Source organism: Cupressus sempervirens, chromosome 6, assembly GCF_028749045.1.
Source record: "Cupressus sempervirens isolate cs-2001-9-10 chromosome 6, ASM2874904v1, whole genome shotgun sequence".
Taxonomy (NCBI): Eukaryota; Viridiplantae; Streptophyta; class Pinopsida; order Cupressales; family Cupressaceae; genus Cupressus; species Cupressus sempervirens.
Genome location: NC_143123.1, coordinates 22,823,284 through 22,845,335, shown reverse-complemented (window position 1 = coordinate 22,845,335; position 22,052 = coordinate 22,823,284). Strand labels below are relative to the sequence as shown.

The 22,052-nt window shown below is 32.4% G+C and overlaps 2 protein-coding genes across 2 annotated transcripts; both read left to right on the top strand.

Annotated features, from left to right (window-relative positions):
* Nucleotides 1-1,418: 1,418 nt before the first annotated feature.
* Nucleotides 1,419-3,824, top strand: LOC149550880 (uncharacterized). The gene is made up of 2 exons (XM_089789587.1): nt 1,419-1,628; nt 2,873-3,824. The coding sequence occupies exons 1-2, from the start codon at nt 1,461-1,463 to the stop codon at nt 3,491-3,493; spliced, it is 789 nt and encodes a 262-aa protein (XP_089645713.1). The 5' UTR covers nt 1,419-1,460; the 3' UTR covers nt 3,494-3,824.
* Nucleotides 3,825-9,331: 5,507 nt separating this feature from the next.
* Nucleotides 9,332-11,550, top strand: LOC149550879 (uncharacterized). The gene is made up of 2 exons (XM_089790014.1): nt 9,332-9,499; nt 10,930-11,550. Exons 1-2 carry the CDS (start codon nt 9,332-9,334, stop codon nt 11,548-11,550), a joined length of 789 nt encoding a protein of 262 aa, XP_089646140.1.
* The last annotated feature ends 10,502 nt before the right edge of the window (nt 11,551-22,052 follow it).

Genomic DNA, 22,052 nt, shown 5'->3' with positions numbered 1-22,052 from the left:
TATCTAACAACAATGGAGAGAACGACAATGTCAACCATGGGGAGGCCCTCCATCATTGTCATGGCAAAACTCAATGAGAGAAAATATGGCACAAACCTTTGACTTCAACACTTTGATTATGGAACAATCCATGTCATCACCATGCCTACGAATGGCCATGTTCAAATACCTAAAATCAAGTGTATCCAATGTAGATTTAACATCAACATAAACAGAATCATATGAACAAAGTAATGTTACTAGTTTATAGTTCAAAATTAAAAATATAATATAAAATAAGACATAAAAATACTATTTAAGAAATTTAAAGATATTTAAGAATAATTATTATAACTCACTCCTTCTCTAATTTTTCCATCCAATACTTTTAAAATTATGACATAATCATTTATTATGAAATAATAAATAATTAATTATTATTATAAATAATCTATATTATAAATAATTAATTAAATCTTTAAAATCAAATTGATTCCAATTGTATAGCTCATGGAAATGACTTTGAATAACACTTAGATTTACTTAATTTCCACTAAGTTTGCACTTATATAAAATAATTAAATATTATTATTTTCTACTTTTCAGTTTCCCATTAACACAAAGTCTAACCTACATTCTATTCAATTAAAAACAGGAAACATACAATATCACTCCTCACCTTATCAACTCATACAATTAAATATAATATTGTTTACCTTCTTAAAGAGCTATGAAAGGTCAAAAATCTCTAAGAATGGATAGAACTCATAGAAGCGTTTATATTGTACATTTTATCCAATGCCCCTTCTCGCTTAAGAGCATGAAATACCTTTATTCTTCTTTTCAACTTGAGCAAATTGCTCATTGATGGTGATGTTTAAAGCTGTCCACCATACAAAACAAAGCAATTGGATCCATTTGAAAACATCCGTTTAGAGTGGAAATTTATTAACTTTATTTAAATAAATAAAACATAAGAAGACTATATCCAAGATAGTCCCCACCCAACCCAATTTTTGTATAATCAAATATATGTTTTATCTTATATTTAAAGTATCCTTGGTGTGTTTGACTTTTAGAAACAATTAAAAAGGAAAATACTAGGCTCTTACGGCATCCTTGTGAGAATATTTAGTTGGCAAGATAGTCAAATGGTAGTGAAGAGTTATCATTAAATATATCTAATATTTTTGATGTTTTATTAATGTATACAAACATTTTAAATTACATATTTATCTTATTTTATTTTTCTTCTATATTGACATTATTATGTATATTAATGTTTGAAATAGATTAACATTTGAAGGATCCAAATTCATTTGAAGGATCCAGATTCATCAATATCAGCCACCAAGGTGGGAAAAATATTATATAGATTATTGTTATTCTTAAATAGAAAGTTGTGGAATTATGTGTTCGTGTACTGAGTCTAATGTGGAGGCCAATTATTCATTCCCTGTAAAGAGAAGAAGGGAAGAAACATGTGGTGGACAAAAGGCTATCTGGATGTTGTGCTTGTTCCAGTTGGTCTTTTATTCATGGGAATATATCATCTCTATCTCTTATATAGAATTATCATGTACCCAGATTCAACTGTCATAGGATATGAAAATGGCATTATAAAGATTTGGGTACAAAAAATGATGCAGGTCAGTCATCAAATTTATTTGAAGGAAGTTTATTGTTTCTTGATAACGTTTTCATCTATATTACAGATTATTTGATGGTAGTTTCTTCTTTCAGAATAATGTTTTTCATCAATATCACTGGTCTTATTATTTAATCTGCTATCAAGATGATAAAGAAAAAAGAAATTATCATATCGATTCAATTCATCACTGTTTTATTTTAGATAAGTAGGATTGCAAGGTTTTTTTTTTTTTCAATCGGATTTCTATAATTAAGTCGTTTTGCTGCTTTAGAGTTATACTGTATTTGAATTTGGTCATCAACGTTGGGATCACAAATAATCAGAATACAATAGAATTAAAGAGGCAAATAATTCTTTTAGACCGTTTTTGAGGTTTAAATCAGTTGGGATAAGAGTTTCATCATAAAGATACAAGAGATTTAAAAGAAGAAAAATTCTCAATAATTGTGCTTGAGTTTTTGTATCAATATTTCAAATCACATTTCATAATCTTTTATCAGAATACAAGAGAGTCAAGAGAAACAATTCCTTCTTTGGTCTCTCATAGCTCTCTTGTATTCAGATAATGGATCACAAGTACGCAATATAATCCAAAAACAACTAATGATTTTTTTACTAAACCCATCATAAAAGAAAGCTTAATTCAATTTTTCTCATATAGGTGCAATTATAATCCAGAAACAAGAGTGCTAAAAGAGGAAAAATTCTTATTAAAGTGTGTTTGAATTTTTCCATCAACGTTTCAGATCACACTCCAAGATCCATCATTGGAATACAAGAGAGTAAAGAGAGACAATTTCTTTTCTGGTCTATCATAGCTCTCTACAATAGATCGCCAAGGTGATCCCAAACGTAATAGAAAATCTGAAACACAATCTAATCCAGAAATAAATAATGAGTTTCTATTGAACCCATCATAACAGAAAGATTAATTCAATTTTTCCCTCATGGGTGCAATATAATTGTAATACAAGAGAGTTAAAACAGGAAAAATGCGTTAACTGTGATAAAAAAAATTGAAACGCAATCTAACCTAAAACAACTAATGGTTTTCTGACCGAACCTGTCATATTACAAACGTTTTCTTATGGATCCAGTTATAATCTTAACATCACACACAAAGGAAGAAATTAAGCTCAGGAAAATGTCAACTTTGACTATTTAATATTTTTAGCTTAAGAATTTAACCGTAGTATGTGATGTTTAAGCCGTCCGATAATCTCACACTACTTTTGATTTCAGGAAATCCCAAGAAACACAGAAACAGCACTGGATGTGATCTCAAGCAACATGTCAGCTGCAACATTCATGGCAGGTCTCTCCATAACAGTGAGTTCATTGATAGGCACCATTGTTGGCAGCAGCACAACAAGCAATCAATCCAAATTACTGACCAATCACATCATCTATGGAGACACAACTACTACAACAAGCTCAGTCAAATATGCAGTCCTTTTGCTCTGTTTTCTGATAGCATTCATATCTCATGTACAATGTATTCGTTACTATGTTCATGTGAACTTTCTGATCAGCACTCCAGGTGCAAGTGTTCCCGCACATTATGTAGAGAATGCTGTGATCAGAGGGAGTAATTTCTGGTCACTTGGAGTGAGGGCATATTACTTTGCATTTCCCCTGTTGTTATGGGTATTTGGCCCCATACCCATGTTTACTTGTTGCTTGGGAATGGTGTGCTTTTTGTATTTCATTGATTGTAAGGATAATCCTACATCACCATTTGTGAGTAATGGGAAAAGTGTGTTGCATGATGGGCATAAGGGAGGTCAGATGGTCGAATCACGCCCCAAACTTGGCAGGCTCATGACCAGTGAAATAGAATCGCCACAGCCACATCATGTGTAAACGATGAGTTCAAGACACTACAATTACTTTAAAAAAGGTATATAACTTTGTCTATGAGTATTGCTTTTCAGTGGAATCAAACAAGAATAGGAATACATATTTCTATTTTCTATTCGAGAATAAGTATTCATATTTCTATATTTATATTCTCGCAGTCAAGCGGACCCTTATTAGCGGGCACGTAAGGGAATAGAGTTCTAGGATCAATGTTGAACAAGTCTAAATGGGAAGATTAGAAAATGTACTGAAAGCTTAATTATCACATACTAAGGCTTCATTCCTAAACTAAAAGTGTTAAATAGTCAAAGTTGACTTGTTTTTTCAAGCTCAATTGCCTCCTTAGTGTGTGATGTTTAAGGGTGGCTGAAACTGTATTGGAAGAATGCTCAACTGGCTTTCTTTCTTCTTTCTCTTTCTAAATTATTTGTGTTTCTCATTATGTTTTAAACAGTAATCTTAAGGCGTTGGACTTCGCATCACTTTCTATGTTTTCAATTACTGATGGATCTCATAAATCTGACTCTAAATGTGACACTTATTTATCTATTTTTTCAACTATTGTAAACATCTTACTAATTTCTAAATGTGAACATTTTCTTAAGGAGTTTACATGGCTGTTTATGTTTTTAAATTCTACAAACATCTTAGGAATCTAGAACTGGGAAGCCTTCTTCTTAAAGAATGCTACTATTTATATTTTTTAAAATGGGAAATCATTTTCTTCAAGAGTTCACATCATTGTCCATGTTTTCAAGTTCTATAAACAAACTATTCAAATATAAGAGATGATAACTCATCAGCCAATTATTATGTTGAATGTTGACCTTCTGAAATAGAGTAAGACAAGAATGAAATATTGAAAATTACAATCAAATGATCATGATTGACCGGTCAACTCTAAAATGCTATTTTAGTACAATGATGATTAAAATGTATTATAGGAAAAAAAAAAAAATTATGTTCAAGAAAGTAAGACATTTGAAATAAAACACAAAAACATATCATTTAAATTTCATATATTTATATTATCATAGTGTAACTTATTATTAAAAACTAATAAATTGTCATGTAAATAATTTTCAAATTTGAAGTAAGAGATACAAATTTTAATTAACCTATTTACATGATTATGTTCATTTCTTCTAATTCAAAATTAACATTTTCATCTTAATAATCGAATAGAAAACTTACCATGACTAGATTCACATATATAATAGGTGTGACTTAGTGTGAGCAGTTTCCCTTTTAATTCAGTACATGATTGTACTTGTAATTGTAATTACAATCTTAAATATAATTTTAAAATTAATTCTAAGATATATGTATATGTATATGTATATGCATATATATGATGTTAGATAAATTATTTAATTAAGTATATAATTAAAGATTTAATATAATTTATGTTCACTAATTAGTGTGTTTGTTTAGTCATGGTGGTCTTGTTGTGCAACGTTACAAATTCATGGCTCAAATTAAAAAATATAATATAAAATCAGACATAAAAATACTATTTAAGAAATGTAAAAATGTTTAATAACAACTTTAATTATTATAAGTAACTCCCTCTCTAATTATTCCATCCAATACTTTTAAAATTAAAATATTCTCATATATTATAAAATAATAAATAATAAATTATTATATTAGATAATCTATATTTTCAATAATTAATTATATCATTAAAAACAAATTGATTCCAATTGTACTATCTCATTACAATGACTATTGCTCATTAAAAAAACAATTGAATAGCACTTAGATTTACTTAATTTCCACTAAGTCTACAATTATATAAACAAATAAATAAATGTTATTATTTTCTACTTTCCAAATTCCCATGAACTTAAAGTCTAACCTATATTCTATTCAATTTTTAATATGAAATATAGGGAGAGCACTCCTTGCCACATTAACTCATATAATAAAATATACTAGTACTTGCACCTTTGAAGGGCACAAGGGTTATGCTGATAGTATTATATATGTTACATAATGTCAATGTAAGCCTATTTTTCAAGTAGTTTTATTTAATATCACCAATATTCTCAATGAGGACATTCTTCATGTTTAAAATGATGAAAACATCTTGCATCTCTCACCCATATCGACATTGATGTTTGAGAGAAGAACATAATTTGTAAATACTCCTAAACTTATATTCATATGTGGTCTACATGTGCTCAAGATAGCTGACATACATAAGAAAGTTTACTATACACAGATAATGCTAAATTACATGTGTAATGTTCAAATCCTTGAATGCTTCCAAAACCTTCCCCATAAAACTATTGTGTGTATCCTACAATCATTGGAGTCCATGAAATGACATCTCTTTGAGGCATTCTTTCAAATAGTTTGAATGTATTATCTATGCTTCCCCATTTTTTATATATGTCTACTAGAGCATTAACAATTACAATGTTTGACAAAATTCCTCTTCTTATAATTTGATGAATTTTCATACCATGTTGTAAAGCTCCCACTCTAGCACATAAAGGAAGGATAATGGTAAATGTTGTTAATTCCAAGTTTATACTTGCTAGTTTTATTTTCTTTAGAATATCTAAAGCCTTTTCAACAAATTTAGTTTGTGCACACCTTGTAATTGAAGCACTCTAGGACACAACATTTGTTAAATAGTTCACATGGCTTCTCTATTCTCAAGATAGTCAACATAGGAGAGAAGTTTGACCTACACACATAATGATCAATTGTAGGTGTAATGTGATAAGAGTTAGTCATATGATTCAAGTATATACAAAATTCCTCGTCTTCATAATTTAATGAATTTCCATAGCTTGTTGCAAAGCTCCCACTTTGGTACATGAAAGGAGAATACTGGAAAGTTTTGTTAAGTGTAGGTTTACACCGGCTACTCATTTTCTTGAAATCTTTATAGGCTTTTCAACAAATCTATTTAGTGTATATCTTGTAATCAAAGCATTCTAAGATACCACATTTGTTTGTTACACTTTGTCAAACAATTCACATTGCCACTTTAACTTCTCCCAATATTCATCTTACCTTTTTCTTTTATTTTCGAAACATCCATACCCTATTTCAAATCCCCTATTTTTGACATAGGAATTAAATTTGAAAGAAAATTTTCAAAAAATAGAAAAGAAAATCAAGGCTTATATTCATATGTAATCTACATTTTCTCTACAACAGTTTAAAGGGATCTATATGGATACAATTGAATATTTAAATTTGACTTTAGGGTGAAAAAATATTTATGCTTGCAAGGAAATTCTTAGAATCTCAATCCTATTGGATTAGATAAAAATTAAAATTAAAGTTTTTACTTATTATTTATTTTTTACATTTTATTTACTTTTGCAATGCAAAACATTTTAATCTTACAAACTGATGACAGAAAGTTAGAATGACAAATTTGCATTGCTATCAAACAGTTAAAAGGCTTGTAAAATGGTAAGATGTGAGAATACATGCTACTAAATAGAGGAATTGAATTGAGTATCAGTAACACTACTTAAGGCCCATGTAATTATGAATAGATAGAGTGTAGCTAAACTGTCAAGGCCCTAAATTCTCAAGTCCTTATGATTATTATTAGTTGGCTCCCATAGATAAATTATTAGGTGTCGATATATACAAGTAGTTATTGAAAGAAAAACATTTATTAGGAGCATAATGCCCATCATTTGGGTGAATGATTTGAGATAGTTAATAACTATACATGATACTAGACACATTTTCAATTGTTTTTCCAACCATTTACATGCCCCGTAAAAACCTTAATATATATCCCAAATGTTGATGAAGTTTACTTCAAATTTTGTGCTCTAGCTAATTGTTTATAATTATAATCTTTCTCACATCAAAATTTCTCACATTTTAAAATCTTCTTGCAGGTGCAAACCACCATGATAATTGAAAAGGACAAAGTAAGAAGATTCCTTAAAGATGGGCAAGCTACTTCCTTTGTTCATAAACTTAAGCATGGCTATCAGTGGCAAAGGGCTATGGATAATCTGCGGATGTTTGAGCACATGTGTTGGAAGCTGAACCAGGCTATTAAAAGGAATCATAACGCCAGGAAGGAGAAAATCTTTATGATGTCCCAGTTTCAGGAATGGAAGAGTATTGTTTGGATGGAAGGCCCACTTGGTTGGACCACTTGGGTAGATCTGTATTGTGATATCTTGTAGTAGCCTTGTGCTATTCAGTTTTAGTTGTATTTGATGTTTTCTAGCTTTTCTTTTGCTATTGTGGTTCCGGTTTGAGGCTATGCCTCTATTGTGATACTTGAAGAATTGTGTAACTTATTTTTGATCTCTTTATATCTAATAGAAAAGAAAATTTGTCCAAATACTATATTTATTTCCTACACATTTTGATTTGGAAAGAGTGATTCAACGTAAAAATGATTGAAAGAAATGTTACATATGTTAAATGATATCATTGTATTGTTCATAATTTATTTTTTCTATATAGTAAAATATTTGGTAGGATAATAGTTTTGGAGTTTTTAAAGGTTTTTAAATAAATAAAAGAATAGAGATATATTCGACCTCAATGTTCATAAAGCATAAATATTTTCATTTAATATAAGTTCTTGTATTCTATTTTTAATAATGTATCAAAAATTCCTTTATATTTAGATCCTTATATATTATAGATATAAATGGATATATTAATCTATTAGAGATCTTTACCAACATTTTCTAGCTGACATTTTGTTTTGGCATAAGAAGTTGAAACGTTCATATTAAGTTCATTAGTAGTTGAATCATATTATAACGAATGAGAGTATGCCTCATGTAAATTTGACAATATAAATGACCATCCATCCTAAATTTATTCAAGAATGCACAACCTATAACATGCAATAAAATATCTTTTCATATATTTTAAGATTTTAAATAGAATACAATTACTTCATAAATCTATAAAATTACTTCCTTGATGAAGTTAACTATTATGCCCTCACTTAAACAACAAAATCAGGAACTTTGTGTCATCAATCTAAATGGGCCAAGATTAATGGAGCCATTGCTGGAAAAGCCAACTATACCATAACGTTTATAAAGACAATGAAAAATAAAGGTGCCATTCTTAAAAAAACAAATGCCTTTTAGTTTGATGTCTCTTGGCCAATAACTTCCTCACCCTTCTTTACATGTATTAAAAAATTCGAAGTGTTGACCAATTAATAGATGAGGGACCAAGGAGAAAATATTCCACTCAAGTTAACATTTCACCTGACTGATAAATTACACCACTCTACAGGTCATGAGGCTCTCTAGTCCAAAATTTAAATACATTTATATTCTAATTTTTACACGAGATATTGGAGCACGAATTGCAGGTCCTCCCAATGAGCCTGATCTTAATTGGTCCCAAATATATTACATTCAACATCAAAAATATATTTGGAAATTATATCCAAGATAACCCCCAACCCACCCAATTTTTATATGATCAAATATATCTTTATCTTATATTTAAAGCATCCTCATAGTTGGTGTGTTTGACCTTTACACATCCTTGTGAGAATATTTAAATGATAGTGAAGAGATATCATTAAATATATCTAATATTTTTAAAGTTTTATTATTAATGTATACATACATTTAAAATTATATATATCTTATTCTCTTGTAGGTTGACATTATTAGATGTATATTAATGTTTGAAATAGATTAACATTGGAAGCATCCAGATTCATCAATATCAGCCACCAAGGTGGGAAAAATATTATACAGATTATTGTTATTCTTAAATAGGAAGTTGTAGAATTATGAGTTCATGTACTCAGTCTAATGTGGAGTTCAACTATTCATTCCCTGTAAGGAGAATAGGGGAAGAAACATGTGGTGGACAAAAGGCTATCTAGATGTTGTGCTTGTTCCAGCAGGCCTTTTAATCATGGGAATATATCATCTCTATCTCTTATATAGAATTATCATGTACCCAGATTCAACTGTCATAGGATATGAAAATGGAATTACAAAGATTTGGGTACAAAAAATGATGCAGGTCAGTCGTCAAATATATCTGATGGGAGTTTGTTATTTCTGAATAACTTTTTCATCTATAGGACAGATTATTTGATGGTAGTTTCTTGTTTCAGAATTAAGTTTTCATCAATATCACTGGTCTTATTATTTAATCTGGTATGAAGATGATAAGGAAAGAGAAAATGATCATATTGATTCAATTTATAACTGTTTTATTTTTCATGAATAGAATTGCACTGTTCTTTTATCTCAGATTTCTATAATTTATAAGTCATTTTGCTGCTTTTGGATTATACTGTATTTGAGTTTTTGTTATCAACGTGGGGATCACAAATAGTCAGAATAAAAGAAACAAATTATTAGACTGTGTTTTAGGATTTAATCAATTTCGATCAAAATCTTATCTATCATAAAAATACAAGAGAGATAAAAGAAGAAAATTTCTTAATATTTGTGTTTGAGTTTTTTCATCAATGTTTCAGATCACTCTCCATGACCCATCATCATCATACAAGAGAGCCAAGAGAGACAACTTCTTATTTGCTCTCTCATAGCTCTCTTGTATTCTTATGATGGATCACAACTATAATCGAAACATTCATAGAAAATATCAAAAAGAATCTAATCCAAAAATGACTGGTCATTTTCTGACTGAACCCATCATTAAAAAAAAAAGATTTTTACAATTCATAAGTTACTTACATACTTTTGGATTATACTGTATTTGAGTTTTGTTACCAATGTTGGGATCATAAATAGTCAGAATACAATAGAGCTAAAGAGACAAAAAGTTCTTACTAGACTGTGTTTGAGGGTTTAAACAATTCCAATAAGAGTCTCATCATCATAAAGGTACAAGAGAGTCAAAAGGAAAAATATCTTATTAAATCTGTTTTAGATTTTTCATCAATGTTTCAGATCAACTCTATGATCCATCGTCAGAATACAAGAGAGCTAAGACAGATTGTTTCTTTTTGATCTCCCGTAGCTCTCTTCTATTCTAATAATAGATCACAAGTGTAATCCAAAAGCAGGTGGATATAAAATCTGAAACACAATCTAATCCAATAACAACTAATGATTTTCTGATTCAACCCATCATTAAAAAAAATATTAATGCATTTTTTCTTATGAGCGCAATTACAATCACAATACAAGAGAGCTAAAAAGAAAGAAAATTCTTATTAAACTGTGTTTGAACTTTTCCATCAACATTTCAGATCACGGGTTTTGATTCATCATTGGGATACAAGAAAGCTACAAGAGACAGCCTTACATAGCTCTCTAGTATTCTGATGATAGATCTCATGTTTTCATCAGGAATGTCGATAGAAAATCGGAAACGCAATCTAATTCAAAAACAACTGATAATTTTCCGACAAAATTGGTCATAATGTAAACATTTTCCTATGGCTCCAATCATAATCTCACAATGATTTTGATTTTCAGGAAATCCCAAGAAACACAGATACAGCACTGGATGTGATATCAAGCAATATGTCAGCTGCAACATTCATGGCAGGTCTCTCCATAACAGTGAGTTCATTGATAGGCACCATTGTTGGCAGCAGCACAACAAGCAATCAATCGAAATTACTGACCAACCACATCATCTATGGAGACACAACTACTACAACAAGCTCAGTCAAATATGCAGCCCTTTTGCTCTGTTTTCTGATAGCATTCATATCTCATGTACAATGTATTCGTTACTATGTTCATGTGAACTTTCTGATCAGCACTCCAGGTTCAAGTTTTCCCGCACATTATGTAGAGAATGCTGTTATCAGAGGGAGTAATTTCTGGTCACTGGGAGTGAGGGCATATTACTTTGCATTTCCCCTGTTGTTATGGGTATTTGGCCCCATACCCATGTTTACTTGTTGCTTGGGAATGGTGTGTTTTTTGTATTTCATTGATTGTAAGGATAATCCCACATCACCATTTGGGAGAAATGAGAAGAGTGTGTTACATGATGGGCATCAGAGAGGTCAGATGGTCGAATCACACCCCAAACTTGGCAGGCTCATGACCAGTGAAATAGAATCCCCACAGCCACATCACGTGTAAACAATGAGTGCAAGACTCTACAATTACTTTAAAAAAGGTATATAATCATTCATTAACAGCATTGATGCTTTGCCTATGAGGATTATTTTTCAGTGGACTTTGTTTGTAGACTTAGCGTGCACGCAAGGGAATAGAGTTTTAGGATCAGTGTTGAACAAGTCCATATGGGAGGATTAGAAAATGTAGGGACATCTTAAATGATATTAAGGTTTCATTTCTAAATTAAAGGTGCTAAATAGTTAAAGTTGACTTCTTTTTTTGAAACTTAATATCTTTCTTAGTGTGTGATGTTTAAGAGTGGGTGTAATTGCATTGGAAGAATGCTTAACTGGCTTTCTTTCTTCTTTCTCTTTCTAAATTATCTATGTTTCTCATTATGTTCTAAATACTAATCATAAGGCATTTTGTTAAGGAATTCCCATCACTTTCTACGTTTTCAATTACTATAAATATCTGATGGATCTAATGAATCTTGCACTAAATGTGACGACTTCTCTGTCTATTTTTTCAACTATTGTAAACATCTTACAAATTTCTAAATGTGAACTTTTTCTCAAAGAGTTTACATCATTGTTTATGTTTTCAAATTCTGCAAACATCTTAGGAATCTAGAACTGTGAAGATTTTTTCTTAAAGAATTTAACTGTTTATATTTTTAAAAATGGGAAATCATTTTTTCAATTATTATGTTAAATGTTGACCTTCTAAAATAGAGTAAGACAAGAATGAAATATTGCATCAGCCAATTATTATGTTGAATGTTGACCTTCTGAAATAGAGTAAGACAAGAATGAAATATTGAAAATTACAATCAAATTCAATCATGATTGACAAGTCAACTCTAAGAGAATTAGAATATGTATTGTTACCCATTAATATAGGCCAAAAGATATCAAATTTGAATATATGGTCATCAAAACTTCTATCCCCTCTCACATTAACAAAAATTTACTTAGTATAATCTTGAGTAACACAACACATGCTCCCCCTTATGAGATGAATGGTAACTATATGACTTCTCCCTCTTTGGAAAAAAAGCCAAAGATATCAACCCACTACAACATTTGGGGTCAAATTGCGATGATAATTTGCGACGGCGGTGTAATTTGTGGTGATTTTCATTTTGTTTTTTTGCAATTGTTCCTGATGTCGTCACAATACCGATGTTGGCATTGTAACTACAATGCTTGCATGAGTATAAACAAAAAAATAGAAAACACGACATAAATCATTCCCCATTTGTTTTGATTGCGGAGTGTTGTACGCGAAAGAGGGTGGAGAGCTTAGAACATTGTCGTGCCCTTGTGATCAGTGTGTTTCATTGATGTGATCTCTGCATTTCGTTGTCGTGCCCTTGTGATCTCTACATTTTGTTGGCGTGCCCTAGCTCTACGATTTTGTTGGCATGCCCTTGCTCTGTAATTTTGTTGCCATATTATGCCCTTGTGATCTATGTGCCCTTGCTCTATGATTTTGTTGTCATGTCGTGCCCTTGCTCTGTGATTTTGTTGCCATGCCTTTTCTTTGCAATTTTCTTCAAGGGTTATGTAAATGTTCATTTCTTTTCCTTCTAAACAGATGTCTCTTTATATTTCCTTCTAAACATGTATATCTTAGAGATCTTTTTTAATGTGCTTATTACATCTTAGCACAACAGGAAAATTGATCCAACTGCATACATATTCTAGAATCCAAATAATAAAAACAATAAAACTCACTCAACCTATGCTAAGTGTCTTACCTCAAGATCCTGCACAAAAATAATGCAGACCAGGAAAAATGGGCAGAGTTCACAAGAAATTTTACAAAAACATATCATAGCAGATATTTTTAGAAAGAAGCTAGCCATAACCCAGTTAAATGGGTCTAGTTACTAATTAGCTGGATTGATTACAAGTTTCTATATAACTATCATCAAATTAGGTACAATAAAATGAACAATCAGCTATTCCCAGCTAGCAAGATCAAATACAATTTTTAGAGGTGATAAAATTGTATGCAAGGAATTGAAGAATAACTTCAGTGAAGAGTTGAGTGTAAGGAGTTAAAGAAGCAAGTTCATTCCTTTGTAGAAGCCTCTGCCACAATGACAGTGCCTCTAAACCATGCAAAGGATGTTGAAGTGGTTCCCAACCTTGAAACACTCTTATAAGCATTTGATACTTGAGATTATCATAGGAAGGTTGTGCCAATACTTAAAACACTCTTATAAGAAAATGCAAATGCAATACATGACAAATTGCACAACTTGTAGTCCTCCGAATATTTGGACTATGAATTCTCAAAGACACTTGCAAGTGATTCCAATGTCATAGTACCTACTGCAACACTTTCTTGGATTCTATCCAATGGCTCCCATAATATTGTGTATGTTGTCTAGTTGTTGTTCCTAACATGCAGTCTCTTTCTAAAGCCACTCCTCCTTCGCTCTCGTGCCTTCAATCTTGATTATCAAACTTTTGAATATCTGCCTCTACCATATCTAAAATCAACTTCACATTGTGTTGTAACTCTAGCATATGTGCTTGATCATCGATAGCTTTCATTTCAACATTCAAGTTTTCAAGATTGGTCAACACCCTCACTTGTGGACCTCTCATGTCAAGCATTTTTTGTATTGTTTCAACACCATGTTCTTGCTTCTAAGCTAACAGTTATTCAAGTGCATTTTCTTGTAAAACGTTAATTTTGTTGAACAATTGTAAGCTCTTAGAAAGTGCATTGTGTTGGTAAATAGATTTGTCCTTTGATTATGGCCCTTGAATACCCAAGCTTGGAACGATATTTGATTACTAACAGCTGAAAAGCCACTTATGGATAAATAGGCTTTTCTCTAAATTGATAGGTATAGCTCCATGTGATAGATTTTCAATGAATTGTGTTTTATTCCTAAAGTTAATTCGAGGTATGTTCTTGACCCAAGAACAAAAGAGGTAAGACCAAGTCAGACCTAAACAGAATCTAACTCAGGCAAATAAAGATTTCTGAAGATTTGATTAAGTTCATGAACCCACACATATTATGCATTCACGAAGCTTAACAACACTCTTGACTACATCCAACTTAGCTAATTTAAATCTAAACTACAATAAATTAAAGGAAAATAATTAAAGGGATTTCTCTTTAAACAAACAACAATTTTTATCATGTTTGTTCACTGTCTCGAAACAAGGGAGTGAAACTATGTTCTTTCCTTGCTTCAATTCATGCAAAAGAGAAAACACAAACTAAAAATAGCAGAGAATGGAACAAGAAATAATTGACACAAAATAACATTAATTGTCTCTACAACATCAAGTATCTCACACCAAAAAAAATTCGACCTTTCATTAATCTTTCAATTCCATACATATAGAGTTTTGAGATGACTGTTACAATAGAAGCTTAATTGGTTCATCTTCTAAAAATGTCAAATGGCAATATGCCAGTTTGTCAAATTACAAAATTACAAAAGAAAATGAAAAGAGGACATAATATGAATCATTTAGACTTCTTCCCCTTTTCTATTTTCACTCTATATGCCTTAGCAGCAACTATTACTGGAATTAGCTCTTCATGGTTGGGCATGTGTATATTGGTGAATCTCAAGAGCCATTTTGAATGTTCCCTTGCCAGCTCTTTCACAACACTCAACTGATTTGGAAACTCCTCCGTGGCCATGGGTATACAACCACTGAGTGTCTAGAGTTCCACAATTCTATTTTGACTACTGGAAGTCACTTCGGATAAATTATCCAAAAATGCAGAAAAGTTATTTTTCATTATATCTATTCCAATAAGAGCCTTTCATTGGCCACTAGTTTTTGAATCAGTGTGTAGCCCTCGCATGAGTTCGAATCCTCTATCTTGAGTCTTCTTTGCTTTATCCTCTATTTCTTTGAGTCCCTTTTCAGCTAGCTGGATCATTTCTAGCTTGAATTGCATGCTTTGAAGCCATTCGAATAGAGGTTCATTTCCTTTCTTCAAAATCTTTGCTTCAACTGCTTCTTTTGCTTTCATCTAGATGATAATCTTTAGAAGAGAGATGCAATCATCACATTTGACCCTTTCTCCAGGCAAAGTGTTGCTATTTGATAAGAGGTTATCCTTTTCTGTTTCCAGTCTAAGGATAACATTACCAATTTGTTCTGTGATGGAAACTCCTTCTGATTTGAATTTCTCTATCCATTCCTTCCCAATTTGGTCGAAGTGTTTATCTTCTTGAAGTTGAGAAATGAGGACTTGCACTTCAGCAGCAGTAGGAGTCTGGGTTACAGACACACCAGAGATAGTTTCCTACAGAGTGACTAGTTGCCTAATGAACTTGTTCAATTCTTCTATCTCAGATTTCATCCTGATCTTTAATAACTTAAGACTTTCTAATTGTCCTTCTATTACTTCATTACTTGACCTTTACAAGCCAACTTTTGTGTCATGTCTGGCCTCTCCAAGATCGATTGAATGCAGAGTGAAATCATCTAGCGTCATCTCCTCAATCCTCCCTCCTTTGTTTGGCTTGGTTATTTCCATTGTCAAATGCCCTATTTTCAGATCTTTCTGCTTCTTAACTTTTGTCAATGCAGACTTGGAACAAACTGCAAGAGATAGTGTATCTTTCATGGAAGCACTTTCATCCTTTCTCTTTCTCTTCCTTTCCAAAGTATCTTCCAACCAAGAATTTTCTCCTATCACTTTGGAATTCGTTCCAAGTGATTCAATACTGAACATTTTTTTCTTAACTAGAGTTATTGTTATAGCAGTTGAAGAGAAAGGATTTTTCAAGTCTTTGGAGATGAACCTAGAAAAAGTCTGACCCTTCTCCACTTCTGTAGTTTTCTTCACTGCCTCATTTGACTCAGTAGACTCACTACTGCTACTCTTTTCATCCCCTAAGTCTACTATTTGTATAGGAGAACCACTTGGCCTCATAAATGAAGCACTCACTGATGGAATGGGGCTATGATGAGGAGATGGAAATGGAGTGGTATGAGGAGAAGGAACCAGGGTAGTGTGAGGAGATGGAACTAGAGTAGTATGAGGAGATGGAACTAGAGTAGTGTGAGGGGATGGGACTGGAGTGGAGGCACTATCCTTTGGCTCTTCCATCTTCTTTTCTTCAGTACCAGTCTGGGTTCCTATTACTGGTAGGGAGCCATCATGACAGGTCTTAGCTATAGGGACATTCTTGTCTAAAGGTTGATCACCTCCTCCTGAAGGTTGAGCTGGCCCTTGAGTGGACACTATGGTCACACCTACTATAGCACTATGAGATGAAGTAGGTGTTACAATTTTTGGAGAAGCTTGAGTGGCTACACCTTTACTCCGGCTCTTCTTGGTTGTCCACTCAACCCATTTCCCTGTTCTCTTGATGATCCTAGCCATCATGATATCAAGATTCTCTTCCACATCTACATATGGCTCAGAACTAATAGGAATCCCCTTTAACTTAGTCAAATAGGTATTTCTATACATATTTTGACCATCATCCTCCAATCCTTCAACATTGAGATCAATACCATATGTCTTTACTTGTTCCACCATGAGCCTGGCGAAAGCATGACCTCAGCTCTCTAACTCATCCTTGCAATCTGCCCAATAATCTTCTACAATAGTGACATGCTTGATCACACTCCCAGTTTGTAAAACTTCTCTTGCCTATCCATTTGTATCGAACATAGGTCTGACAACCTCATATGAACTTCCAACTTGTACTTCGTCTTGAATGCCTTGAGCATATTCTTAGCATTAGAATGAGACTCACAACTGTAAGCTCCAACCTTCATAGGGAATTCATACCCTTTCTTCTTCAAGATTGTGCTCAAGACATTCACCTGGATCGCTTGCCTCACGATCTCTATTAGCACAATCAGATCACTTGGGTATCTAGGCAGCTTCAAAGGAAATATGTCAAAAGCTGCAAAACATAAATATGAAAAGGATAAGAACTGAATAAACTAGCTACCAAACTGACTGATGGCTGCCATTTCCTCTAGGTTGAACCTCCTCTCCAAGCATCCTTGGAGTTCCCTACAAATCCTCCTTGTAAATAAATCATTAACTCTAACATATTTTGCATAGCTATTCTGTAATTGCAAGCATGGATAAAATTCATAACTTTTCACATCATCAGAGAAGTTCTCTATTTTGGGAAGGCCTAGCCACAATTGTAGAGAAGCTAACATATAAATTAGGAAAGAAGACATGTAGAAGGTATTGTAAAACCTTGTGGCATTGAGGGCTCTGGACAAATGTTCACTTACCTCATAGGCCCAATCAACATAATGTGTATCTGAACAGATGATTTGTACCAAAAAGAAATACTACTCAATAAAATTGAGTGCTTCTACCTCACCTTTCAATCAATGTAAGAGAACCAAAATGTCTACGATCTTAGGCTTGAGATCGGTGACAAATAGAGTCTTTGGAACCTTACTCTTAGCTCCCCATAGATTTTGGAACCAAGGCCTCATAATTTCTTTTCTCCACACCATCTTCTTCAAGGAGAACTCAGACATGGCACCTCCTACTATCAACTCAAAAATTTCTTCTCACTCTAGAACCTGGAAGCAATTTACTACATTTTGTCTATCAATAGAGATTAAAATTGTATGGTCAACAAGCAAAATTTGTCTAGTTTTCGGATTGTAATGATTTATACATTTGACAATTAACTTAGGAGCTTGAATTGCCACTGGAAATCCAGCTGCCTCCACTAGCCCACTTCCTTGGAGCTTTTCAGTTATGGGGTGAATTGGTTTTGACCTTAGTCTCTTTTGAAAATCTTACATGTCAAAGAAATGGAGCGAGGTATCTATAACATTCTACAATGTAGACTTGATTCCATTCAGCCCATCGAACCCAGTGAATCCAGTTGCCATTTTATCTAAGATGGAAGTGAATTGAAACCTTAAAATTGAAAGTAGTGCAGAGAGTAGAATTTGCAAGTATAAGAGCTTTGAAAATGTTGTACAATTCAATATCATAACAATTCAATAAAAAGCATTAATTTAAAAAATTGTTATGTTTCTCTCTATATAGAAATCCCAATTCACCCATTAATCTTCAAGATTCGTGCCACATGAGTGAATTAAAGGATGAATCCATTGGATTAGTAAATGTGGAGTTTCTAATGGATTTTTCCATGTCTTTTCACTATTCCCATTGGCCTAACAGTAACTTTCTTTAATTGCATACTTACTTTCCCATTTTTTACCAAGTTCCAAAGAATTAAGAACGGAGTACTCCATAAGGAAATATCCACTCAGCCAAATTTTTCTCAAAATACCTTTTCAAATGTGATTAACTTGTTTCCATTACCATTTTTAAGTATCTTATGATCAATTTATGTGCTCGACATGCTTGCAGAGTCAATTTTTCAATGGATGCGGGAAATCACCTTCAAGGGTTGAAAACCTGCCAAAGAGAAAGTGATTTCCATTTTTTCGCCTTTGCCTTTATTTTCACTTTATCCTTTAAGTCAATGTGTCTCTAGGTTTCAAAAAATCTCAAAAGGGATGCAAAAATGGAATAGGGACCCACTTGCTTGCTTTTCTCTCTCACAAATGCCTTTATCAAAAAATTGACTTCATGGGTCGAAAGCTTGTCGTGGAGAAGTTGCTTCACAGTTTTCCTCTAGAGGTGATTCTGGGCACTATGATGAATCTTGAGTGCCTCCCAAGGTGAAATACTATAATGTAGATATGACCTATCCATAGAACAACTCATTTCTTTCTCGCTTCAACCTATAAGCTTCATTTGTAGATCTCTGCGGAAAAGCACCTTCAAGGGTTGGAAACCCACCTAGGAGAAGGCAATCTCTATTTTTCTGTCAGCTTCATATTTTCACATGATGAACCATAAACAAGTCAACTATCGAAAACCACTTTGTGAATTGCTAGAATCTCCATCAGATTAGGTCCTAAACTACCCAGAAACTCATGACATAGAGGGAAACCTGCCCGGCCATGTGATGTGAAGGAAGGGAAGAATGGATAATCTGATGGAGCAACTTTATACCTAAGACAGATTAAAACTAGACCTAGACACACTTAGACTTAACTAATGATAGGACATTTTCTACTTCTCATCATGAATTCAGGATGAAAAGTGGGGCAACACATTGTTTTTTTCATGTATGTATATATGTATGTATGTATGTGTGTATGTGTATGTATGTATGTATATATGTATGTATGTATGTATATACATATATATACATATGTATATGCATATATATACATATGTATATGCATATATATATGTGTATAGATACATGCATACACACACATATATGTGAGTCTATGTATGTATGTATGTATATATATAAAGAGATCTTGTGGATTGTGGATTATGGATTATAAACATAAAAGCAAAGAAAATAGGAGATTAATCATTTCCCATTTGTTTTGGTTGATTGTGGAGAGTTGCGCACAAAAGAGGGTGGAGAGCTTCGAACGAGGATGGGGAGCTCTAAACATTGGTGGAGATCAATGAAAATCTAGGATTTTGTTTTCATTCCCTTGTGATCATTCCATTTTGCTTCCATGTCATGCCCTTGTGATCTTCGTGTCCTTGCTCTGTGATTTTCTTCAAGGGGAGAAGAGGTACCTATGTAAATTTTCTTCTTCTTTTTTTCCTTGTAAACATGTATCTCTTGTTCATATATAATAGCTTTGGTCATATTCAAGGATAACTAATTATGATGATTGTATGCATATGTGCATGTATGTATGTATGTATATCTATGTATATCAGTTCACTATGTGAACTACTATACATGCATACATACACACTTGCATAGTACTTGTGCTAAATTAAATTAAGCATTCATGTCTTGAATTCACACAAGCAATTATCCTTGTATTCAATTAAAACTATTCATACCAAACTAAGTAAGTAGAAGTCTGTACTTATAGATTATATTATCTCTTAGTGATTGAGTAAAGATCTTTTTCACAATACTATATAGGTAATGATCAGATGCATGCACATTAATTCATAATAGGATCGAGCAGATGATCCATTTATATGTTACTTCATACTTTTTTTATTGAACATTTTGTTTAACATAATCAGTAATACTAGAATTATACAACTATGGCTAGTACTCTTGTTTATTTTATTAATCATATACATTTAAGACTATTATTTTTCTTAAAATTAGACTATATATTATTTTATTTAATCATGGTATGAGCTTTTTGTACATTAGTGTAATTTATTATTTGGATAAATCTCCAGAACTGCTATGCAATTTGATAAAATGGTAATGATGGACAAAGTGTGGTAATTGAAAGGTCTGATTTGGATTACTCAATTGCTCAATATCTTGAGTTCATATCTAACATAATTTTGATTATGTATAAGATGATTATATGTTTCTTCATTGTTTCCAATATCTATGTTCATTCTAAATATGTACTCTTGTTTTTTTTTAGCACATTCATTGACAACAGTTTACCTTTCAACTATTGTTAGGGCCTAAGCTTTAGAATCAATGTAAGTTAATTTACATGGTAGTAGAATTTCTTGAATTTATCAACATAGGGTTAAGTGGAATCCAAAAAAATTGTATTTGAATTCTTCATTGGGGATATAACCATATTTTATTCCTTAATTTTGGATGCAGTAATGAGGGTTTTAGTTCAGGCCATGGGAGAGCATTTGAGTTGTGAACATAAAATTGGTAATATTTGAGCTAGAAACAACATCTAATCTTCTATAAGTCTCTCTCCTCTAAAGACCTAACATACGAATCCATTATCATCATGAGTAGACTCACTCTCCTCAGATGAATTCAATCAAAACTATTCATACCAAACTATGTATCCATAAATATGTACTTATAGATTATACTATCTCTTGGTGATTGAGTAAAGATCAAATACAATTTTCCAAGGTGAAAAATTTACATATGCATATTGCAATAATTTTCCTTAGAGAAAAATTACCCAAGATCAAGGAGCACAAGCACAAGCACACAATAGACCAAGTGTATGATCAATATAAAAATGTTTTCTATTATCATAAGCATGTTAGCATATACATACACACTAGGAGAGCCTATATATAAAGGCCTCTAAGATGCACCTAGAATGTGTCTAGAAAGAACTAGGAGATAAGCATGACAACTAAGCACATATCCTCCACAATAAGAGGATAAGCACAATGAGGTGTCTAGAATGTTGTAGACACCATGTGCTCAAATAATGTGTTGACTCCTAAGTGTAGACAACATGTGCATAATTAGAGTATGATCAATATGAAAATATTTTCTATTATCAGAAGCATGTAAGCATGTACATACACACTACGAGAGCCTATATATAAAGGCCTCTAAGATGCATCTACAATGTGTCTAGAAAGAACTAGGAAATAAGCATGACAACTAAGCACATATCCTCAACAATAAGAGGATAAGCATGATGAGGTGTCTAGAATTTTGTAGACACCATGTGCTCAAATAATGTGCTAACTCCTAAGTGTAGAGAACATGTTCATAATTAGAATGCAAAATCTTATGT